Consider the following 10,309-nt stretch of genomic DNA (forward strand, 5'->3'; position numbering starts at 1 on the left):
GACACTCGTGTATACGTCTTCCACGCGGCGGATTCCGCTACAGAAGCGAAAGACGCGATCACTCGATCGTTAGGTGTCTACTTAGTCGGCACTACACCAGCTGATCTTGATCAGCGGAAAGCTCTGCGAGCTCGTTTTTTGGTACCACAAGATATTCCAATAGAGTGGTACCGCGCTCGACTTCGAGCTCAGGAAGGAGGAGCCTCTGTTCCCGAAATGCGGGTAATCCCTGTGGTGCTCGCCCCTTGCAAAACGCTGCAGATGACGATGAGATCTTTGAGCCATGGGTGGAGCGGCACCGGAAACTAACTTCGCTGTCTACCATACAGCGAAGCCACAAGGAAGTGGACGAGCGCGCTGAGCGCCATCTTCGATTTGTGTTTGCCAAACTCAAGGCGCAACGCCGACATCCTGCGTATTGTCGTCCTGTGACATATGGAACAATCCAAAACGCTCCCTGTGGTCTCTGACACGTTTGAGTCTACGACCACAGCGGCTCAGTGGCATAGCTTGGGCTAGGCTCATGACCCTCCGGCTACTGCCGATAAGTGCTGTGCGCACGACGACGCGAAGCGTCCAGATTCTTCCGATCATAAGCGTCTAAGACGTTTGGACAATCTTGTCAAAGTGGCACCTCAAACTCCCACTAGTTATCGGAGTTTGGGCAACCCCGCCAGTTTACAAGACATTGGGTTTAACCCTGTCGACGACGTCGACCCACAAGGCGTTCCACGTGGTACTGGACGCCACTATTCTCATCGAGAAGAGCCAGCGGCCAACAATGACAACTTGGTCGCCGTCCGGTGACTCGCGGTGCTCTTCGAGCGTTCGATGGCAAAGTCCGTCATCGTTGGCACTCAGCCGAGCATCTCTCCTAGGTCGCCTATCGCTGTGCAAAAGACCTCAACAGCCTGGAGCACTTTGTGCACCGAATGCCTCACGTTAGGAATATCTGTGCTCTCCCAAAGCGGCTCCTAGCCGTCGAGCAGGCAAATACGTCACTTCGTGCGACGGTGGAGCACCTTGTGCCGTTGGAAACAAACGTTTTTGCACTCAGTGCTCAGACTAGTTGTTGGTCCAGCTTCTGGGTGACCGAGCACCCTTGGGCGCCGCTTCAGCGCCAACGCTTTCGCGTTTATTTGCGCCGGATACCGGTACGGCTTAAACAAGACCACGTTAATTTCCGGGTTGGTGCGCATTCTTTTCGGAAAGTTCTGCGTATACGCTAGGCCTCACTTGGCCACGACCTTAAGAGGTCCAGTGAATCGTGGACGGAGATTTGTCTTGAAGACAGCAGAAATTACATGTGTAGAAAGATTTTTCGCGCTTAATAAAACCAGATCTCCAACCTTAATACTTTCAACCTTTTTTCTTCTTTTTCCTTCTGCATGTCTTGGCTTTCAGCAATCGCATCGCGAACGTACTAATCTAGTAGACAGGAAGTCCCCGACCTCTTTACGCTCGGCGAAATGGCTGACATCAGCTAGCCCTTTGGCTACTCCTCCCCCACCAAGCCCTGCGCCATGGAATGGTGGCGTCAGCGGGACGCGAGGATGAAATAAACTCGTTTACGTAGAACGGCGTATAGCCGGTAAATGAATGCACTGCATTGTTCAGGGCGAACTCAACGAGTGGCAACACAGCGCTCCAGTGCTTCGGCGTCATAGCGCAGAGGCTGCGAAAAATGTATTTAACGATTCATACGCTCAGTCTGACATCGGTCTACGAATAGTCAACTTGATGCCCAGCACCCTGAGGAGTGTAGAGCAAAACTTCCCAGTGGAGCACGGGTCCTTATCAGATGGTCAATGTTGTCGAAAGACACGATCCGCAAACAGCGTCGCTGTACCCAGACCGTAGATTGCGTCCGGAACTGCCACAAGATAGACCATCTTGCTCAAACAGTTCACAAAGACCACCACACCCGTGTTGCCCGCCGAGTCCTTCGGCAGGCCAAACACAAAGTCCATATCATGGACTGCCAACACCCGTAGAATACCGGTACGCTGGCCAGTGGCGTCGCCGTATTCGAAGAGGGTTTCATCATCTGACACGTTTCACAAGTGCGCACACATGTGCTCGTCTGCTTGTACAGCTTGGGCAACCAATAGTGGCAACTTATCGATTCTCACGACCAAGATAACCACTGATTGGGGTCATAGATGTTACGGTATTTTTAACCTCATCGTGAGGAACCACAATTCGTAGATTATCCGTTGAGTAGGTGCTATAATACAGCAACTCGTTACTCAGCGAACACCGGTGTAATCGTGCGCGCAAACGCGCCGACAATTTCTTTTCCAAGTTTCAGAGCTTTCGAGAGCCTGTAACAGAGCTACACACATGCCATCACCCGCGTATACGGCGCGGATCAAATCCGTTACTGACGACGTCACCGTCGTGACACGAGCAAGCTTATAGTCCGGTCAGCGTGACAACGCACCAGCCAAAGCATTTTGCTTTCCTAGCTTATATTTCACCTCGAAGTCATATTCTCCAAAGAATGAGAGCCACCTGGCCATCTTCTGCGAAAAGTGAGGCGACTGAGTCGCAGTGCGTAACGACGCATGATCTGTGTAATTCACAACGGCTTTGAGCCAAGCGGGTGCACCTTGAACTTGACAAGTGCATACTTCATCGTAGTAGTTCTTTGTCGTAAATTAGTTAGTTTCTTTCCGTATCCTAAAGCGGGCGAGACCCAAACGTGATCACCCAATCTTGCCCCTCGGGGTCTGCTTGCAGCAGTGCACAGCCGATGGCAAAGTCCGAAGCGTCACGGACGACACTTAGAGGACGATCGCGGTCTGGCAACGCCAGTACTGGTGCATGAAAGAGACTGTCCCTTTTTTATTTTTTTTAGAAAATTAAACAATTGCCGTGACAAATCCGTATAATTTGCGCTATACTTGTGCAAGTAGCTTGGCCTCGCCAACTACTTGCGCAAGTCCTTTTGGTTTTATGGAACCGGCCAGTCCATAATGACCTTGACCGTAGCGGGATCCGCTCGAAGGTCACGCTTTCCAATGAAGCACCCTAAAAAGACAATTTCTTACGTGCCGAGGATGCACTTGACTCGTGCGCATGAACTCGAGCACCGTTCTCAAATGGACATTGTGGTTTTCTACATCTGCCCTCCCGTGCCCCGCACGACTGTAGACGAAGATGTCATCAAATTATGTCTGCGCATACGCCCGATGGGGCATAAACAATTGCGTCACAAGACGACTAAATGTTGCTGGTGCATTTGACAGCCCTTGGGGCATTACCAGCCACTCCCTGAGCATCCCTCGGGGTACTTACCGCTGTCAGCTGAATATCACTCGTTCTCTTGAGCAATTGATAATAACCATCGACAAAGTCGAGTGCGCTGTACTTTGTACAGCCAACCATATTGTTTTGGGGGACATCCTTTCTAGGAATCGGCGTTTGTGCCGGAATGGAGGCAGCGTTTATCCTATTATAGGCGTGAACGATACGTCACTTGCTGTTTGGCTTGAATGTGATATGGGGAGACTTGCTCTCACGCACCGTTTCTGCCTCGTGCTTTGCGCGGGAAAAGGTGTCAATGACTCACACTGCTCGTTGGGCAGGGGGCATTGGCGTGTTACGCAGGATTTGGCTCCCAGAACCAGGTCAATCTCCTGACACACACCTCGGGTCCGGAGGTTGGACCGACGGCGGGTCTTTGGAGACGGCGTCTTGGTGTATGTTATTTGCAATACACAGGGCGCCGTACCTGGCCCAGGGTGTGTCTTTGGTAGACGATAGCGCACAGCTATATACCCTTACAACAGTATGACGGGAGAGGACGAAGGCGACGTCACCCTCGAGGCTATTCCCGTCGTGGATGCTCTTCTTGAGCTGGACAAGATGTCCTTCGAAGAGTTTGGCGATGACTTGAGGGCAGCCAACTCAGCAGAGATGGTGATTATAAGACCGAACGAGGAGATTAACTCGTCGTCGCATCTGGGTGAAGTTGTCCTGGGGGACACCACAAGGGTGCTGAACGCACGAAGTGGATAATCGATCCAGAAGACACCCTCGGATCCGTACTATCCTTTGATGAAGGATTCCAAGGCTTCGTTGTCTCCTGGAGGTTTTATGTCTCATCAAGACCAGTTGGAACACGCACTCGGCGTCCGCCAGTGCCCCCTCTCCCTTCTCCATCGGAGCCTTGATGTTATTTACAACATCCGACAACGAGCTGCTATTACCGCAGTTTTCGTCCAGTGTGTCCCGTGCCACTCCACGCGCATCAGAAGGGCCTTGCTCAGGATGCCTCGGACCTCGTCTGACCATGCCACCATTGGCATGCAGCGACTGCTCCAAAGCTTGAGCATCGCTCAGTGGGTTACGTGCTACTCCACGTTCATACCACGAGCCACGCTCGGGACTCTTGTCAGAACCTTTTTGGTGTTCTACTCCAGTATTTAGTACATTGACCGTCCCGGCCCAGTGCCCGCGCCAAAAGCGCATCTGCTTCTTAGCAGAGGTGGGTTCACGATTTACCAAAGCTCCACCAGAAGACGTGCGCGTAGCGCCCAAGGTCTCCTATAATCAATCCATGGTTTATGGTGTTTCAACCATGCCATATGAAGGATAAGGTCATACCTAGCATCCAAATCTAAGACTAGACAGAGCTCCCCGCTATCAAAGTCAAGGAACTTGCCATCAAGGTCCACAGGGACCCACAGCTCAGTGACAAAAGTCCGCGTCGTTCAGCGAACAGTGGAGGTGTCACAAAACCGCGTTCTCAGCGCCTCAGCATACAGTTGGCTTCCTTTTATCGTGGAGCATTGAGCATAAATGTCTGACGCACCAGAATCGATAAGGATTTTCCGTGGCTTCTCAAAGCTCCCCACAGTTGCTTCCACGACTATCAAGCCCGGTTTTGCGACCCTCTACCTTTCTAAGGCTCAACAGAACTCAGTTCTCCCTCATAAGGAGCCCGCACCTACTGGGCGCTCTCGTTTTCCCCGCGACAAACCAGACTGGTTAGAAGCGGGGCATCGGTACGACGAACCTATACGCGCCTAGCGCAAGAGACAACCCGTCCAAAGGTGACGGGAATCCCCACAAACAAAACACCATCTGTTGTTTACACGTTGCTTAGCAGCTCGAAGCTCCCCCTCCGCATAGCTGAGATCCATCGGCTCAGGCTCGCTCGATGCTCTCTGACCAACCAAGTCGTGCCGACTTGAAGTTGAATTCGGCAAACAATGCCACGTTGACCGCTTCTTCAAAAGAATACGGATACACACGAAAGACTTCTCTTCTGGCCACGCCAGCGCAGAGGTCCTCCATAAAGACGGTCACTGCGACCGCTTCGGGGAGAGGATCTGTTGCCATCCTCGCGCTTGACCCCCGGGCTTGGAGATAGCTAGCGCCACGCGCTGTTGCTCGTTTGGAGCATGGCAGATGCTATAGCCATCTCGGCTTACCTAAGCGGCCTTGGCCGGAAGGAATCATTCGTCGTCGACGGTGGCGTCATCGACGCAGTCAATACTGACAGCTTCTGCTTTAAGTGCTCTTTCAGAGCATTTTCATGATTTGTAAAGGCCACTAGGTGCGCGCTTATGGCCTTAAGCCCTTGCGTAACGAGGTAGTACACGCTTTTAGGGCTCAAAAGAGACGTCAGCTTATAAAGCCCGTTCTGCATGCTCTGGGGTAAAAAAAAGGTATTTCTCCATCCTCAACGAAGATCTGTTGTAACAACTCAGGCGTAGATTGACTGCATGTGCTACCAAGTGCAGCGGGGCTGCTGTAGCTCTTTGTATAGAGGAAGCTTAGCTAAGGTCACCGATCATACGTTCTTCCCAAGCACTAGTACGAGTGTAGCGAATCGCAATCAATCACCTCCAAGTACTAAACAACATAACCAAGACAAACAAACACTTTTTTTCAAAATTGGAACTGTATTTAATTGCTTTAATTGCGGCAGAGCCGCCCAAATCCAGAACCCTAGGTTTTCCTATATAATACAGTAATACCTAATTAATATAGTTAAACCTCTTTAATATAGTAATATACATTACAACTAGCAATTCTTCCTTTTTGTTACGGTTTAGTTACACCACTGTGTGATTAAACTAACTGGTGTAATACACACCTATGTATGGTCGCGCAATCTTGTGCGACCCGCGCTTTCATGTGTGACCCGCGCTTTCATGTGTGACCCGCGCTTTCATGTGTGACCCCGTTACAGATTGCGATCCGCTGCATTCGTATTAGTTCTGATAAAGAACGCAAGGTCGGTGACCTTAGCAAATCTTCCTCTAAGCAAAGAGCAACGGCAGCCCCGCTGCACAAACCATAATAATGACGTAAAGCAATCTTGGGCGATTATGTCAAAAGTTGCAGTGCTTGCGCTTACACAGGGGCAAGCACGGCGAGTGGAGCTAGGTCCGGGATATTATGTAGCGATTTGAAACCCATCGCAAGCTTCGCGGCAGTGTGTCGTAATACCTTTTGAGCGGGTTTGGCGTGCAGAATAAAAAAATGTGATGATCGATAAGAAGAGAAAAATATCGGGCACGACCTGACTGTATATACTTTAGTTATTAGGTCGGGCATCGTGACCGCTATTATCGGATGATGTCTCCGCCGCTGGCTTACAGGAGTCGTACATAGCAGGAGCCTCACCTGTCCCGGTGAATCGTTCACAGAAACAGGGTAAGCCAAGGAGAGGACATTGGCGTGGCAAATACTCGTAAGAGCAGAAAAAAAAACTTGCAGCTAGAAAGACATACTACGGGCACGATTTGGTGCTAATATATGCAATATGTATCGTGAAAAAACCGTGACCACACACGAGTTATGAAGCGGGCGAGTGCGTGCCCTATTACGGTGTACATACACATTAGACAATTGTTATTGTTGAACCTAGAGCGAAACTCGCAAAATCCTATGTGAAGTACCATAGGAAAGTAGCGTGAGCCGTTCTTGGTACGGTGAGGTGATGGGACCGCGTAGAAAAGATATTTCTTAGACGCGTGGGCCTCTTGACTCATGCAACGGGGTACATAGGGTCTTTTATTAAAATATTTCGTGTAGAATTGTATTAATTTAGGAAATACTTAATTCTTATAAATGTTCGAGCAAAAAAGTCGTATTATTCACAATTATTTCCTGTGTGAAGTGTGCGAGCTCATCCTACGTGCATTTGTCGTGGCTAATATGACTTCGATAGCTTCTTCTGTGCGAGGGTACATGCTTGAATTATTAAGTAGAAGTTATACTGGGATTCTACAACATGTGATCGTACGATGTATATGGCGCAGTCGAAGAAGTAATAATTACTCTTCATTCATTCAAATGGTGTTCTGTATTGCCACAGATTTCACCTTTAAACGTCCATACAAATATGCCAATATTGTAATGGTAGCGATTATTCATGATTAAGGTTGTTGCTCATTTGACGTAAAAATTGTAATACCTTAGCCATTTTCCGACATTAAAATGTATACCGCTGTTTGTTACACTTGATTAAAATGAGGCTAAAAGCTCACCTCCAAACCTTTCTTTGTGGTGTACCGTCCCTGAAACCAGATCACTTTTGACGTTTAATGTTCACAAATACTCCGTAACATCTGTATATAACAAAACCTGATATATTTGCCTTCGAAAGTACCACAATGATAGGCATTCATTAAAGATACTCCATGTAAATTTTGGAAGTCTACTCCCAAGTCATGCGTAAAAGTCAAATTGTTGCGAAGTATAGTGAGCCTTGCACAGCTACATGTAAAGAGTACATCCTGTACTCTTGTGTATATACTACACCCTACACCCTGTACATTTCTGCAGCATGCGATATAGAACAAATGTCCGAGAATTGGCAAAATGAGCTCAACTTTTGGCAACGCTGAGATAGTTTTGACACATTAAAATTCTAATGTTATGTAGCTGCTAATAAATAAACCTGGAAAGGCTGTGTCGAATCTTTTCCTCGTGATGTACTGCTTTTCAGAAAGTGCGTGATTCCAGTAGGGTTGTTGTCGACGATTTGGTAAATCACGACCTGATTATGCGAGTTTAAGACGGATTGCGGAAACAATTGATTCGTGTATAAGGTAAAAAGCGTGTCGCTCCGACATGTAACTTTTTGCTAGTGATGGCGAAGTTAGTGTCTTTACCTCTGTATCAATACATTTAATTTCGATTTTCTTCTTTTCATCCTCAGATTGCCATCTTTTTTAGCGCGCTTACGTTTGACGCCAACTCGGCAACCGATGATCTTTCAACTACACTGTCCGATGAGCTGCAGGCAGCTTCATCTGGTGATGACGATGGATATCATTGCAAACATATGCGCGCAAAGATGATTTTAGGGAGAAAGTGGATAAAATAGTAATTAAGGTGATGCGACAGATATACTGAATGAAAGTCAGTGTAGGTGACGTACATGGCACGCTCGTACTTTGGCGTATACGGCACCTTCACTGGCATATATTTTCTAATCCATCGAAAAATACGGCAGAGCAGAAAAACAAGTGGTCGCAGATTTGAAAATCAGTTGATGATAAGCGAGTACAGAATTTATCATATTTCAAACGCTTTGAGAACGTGTAGTGGGCTAGTGAAAGAGAATCAACCTTGTTACAAATAAGCGCATATGACCTAAGCAATGAGTCATATGACCTCAGAAATATAATCGATCACTTACCTCGTGTTTTCTTGAACAAACTTGATGAGTGGCGAATGCACTTAATTTTCAGATGGCCTTTATCATTTGATGTGAAAGAATTGAATATTGAACTGATCACAACTTCGAACACAGCACCTGGTTCGCGGACTTATTACTACCATCAAGAGAAATGTTTATATAACAATAATGTACCCAATTATTTTGCAACATACTTGCAGATGTAACAGTTCAATTTGATAGAAATTTTGATTGCCATGGTGGTTGCTATTGTTCTTACCGCGCAAAGTATGGCGTGGTCTTCAAGCATTCGGGTACGATTATTACTCCAGCTTAATGATCAATTTGCCCATGTTCTTTCGCGCATACATATAATCAATAGCATCGGGAATACTCTCCAATCCGCGAAACTCCGTCGAATCGATTCCAGGATTCAAACTTCCTTCGGCTATCAGTTTCAGCAATCGTTTCGTGTGGGATGGAATATGTTCAAAATGATTGAACAAAATAAATCCACGCAGACTAGCGGATTTGGTCAACAGTTTTGGGCTCAACTCGTTCACAAGCATAGGCTCATTCGATTTGTCGCCATGGTAGGCCGAAATGTATCCAAAGAGGATCACACGCGCATGAACTGCGAGATTGTTTGTCACAGCCTTAAACAAATCCCCTCCCACAGACTCAAAAACGAGATCAAGACCATTTGGATACTCTTTCTTTAAGACCGCATCAACATCCTCTTTCATGTAGTTTATCGCACGATCACACCCTAGTTTTTTCAAAAGTTCTGCCTTTTCGTCGGTACTACACGTACCAATAACGTGATTCCCGGCGAGTTTGGCTAGCTGCACCGCATACTGACCAGTGCCGCCAGCAGCAGCAGATACAAACACCGTCTCGTTGGACTTCATTTCTCCAATATGTTCTAGGGCAATAGAAGCCGAGAGACCGCCAACTGTCAGCGTCACTACAGAAGGGGAGAGCTCTGGAGTCTTGATAAGATTGGCTGCTGGCACCTCAACGTACTCGGCAAAAGCTCCAAATTTCTGATAGCCGACAGAATCGCCCACTTTTACGTCAGTGACACCCTCACCAATCGCGAAAACGCGACCTGCAGCTTCTAGACCACATCCGAATGGAGGGGGGAGAGTACCAGTGTAGGCACCAGAGGTCACATTGATATCGGTGGCGTTGATGCCCAAAAAGCAGTTCTTAACCACAACGCAGCCAGGTGCAGGGGTTTCAATTGCAGGGACATCGACAATTTTAGTGGCAGCACGAAAGTCCTTCGACTTTGTGTGTACCTGGACGACCTTAAATGACGACATGACGCGGCTCAAGATGTTTAACTGCTTGAAGATATGGATTTTCTGGGATGTTTTACATTATAATATTGCTTTAAACAGAAAGCGAAAAAAGTACCACACAAAAAAACAATAGTACTAACAATATTTGTATTGGTGTGTTCAGCAGTTCGTACCTTCATTAATATCGACAATTTTCTCGTTTGATAAAACGATGGTACAAGAAAAGGCAAACAGAAAAGGCTTGTGAAAAAATGTACCAAAAAGCCCAAATACTATCCATTTTTGCGATTCATTTTGTGCTGGGAGAATAAAAAAAATGCCACAACTTTTGCCATATATAAAAAAAATATCCCAACTT

General features: G+C 47.3%; 1 protein-coding gene across 1 annotated transcript; it reads right to left on the reverse strand.

Moving 5' to 3' along the window:
• Positions 1 to 8,967: 8,967 nt before the first annotated feature.
• PHALS_00935 (alcohol) lies at positions 8,968 to 9,972 on the reverse strand (the record flags this gene model as incomplete). The annotated part of the gene is made up of 1 exon (XM_024730704.1): positions 8,968 to 9,972. One exon carries the CDS (start codon positions 9,970 to 9,972, stop codon positions 8,968 to 8,970), a length of 1,005 nt encoding a protein of 334 aa, XP_024580954.1.
• Positions 9,973 to 10,309: the final 337 nt, after the last annotated feature.

The sequence above is a fragment of the Plasmopara halstedii genome (genome assembly GCF_900000015.1).
Source record: "Plasmopara halstedii genome assembly, contig: Scaffold_1211, whole genome shotgun sequence".
Lineage (NCBI taxonomy): Eukaryota > Oomycota > Peronosporomycetes > Peronosporales > Peronosporaceae > Plasmopara > Plasmopara halstedii.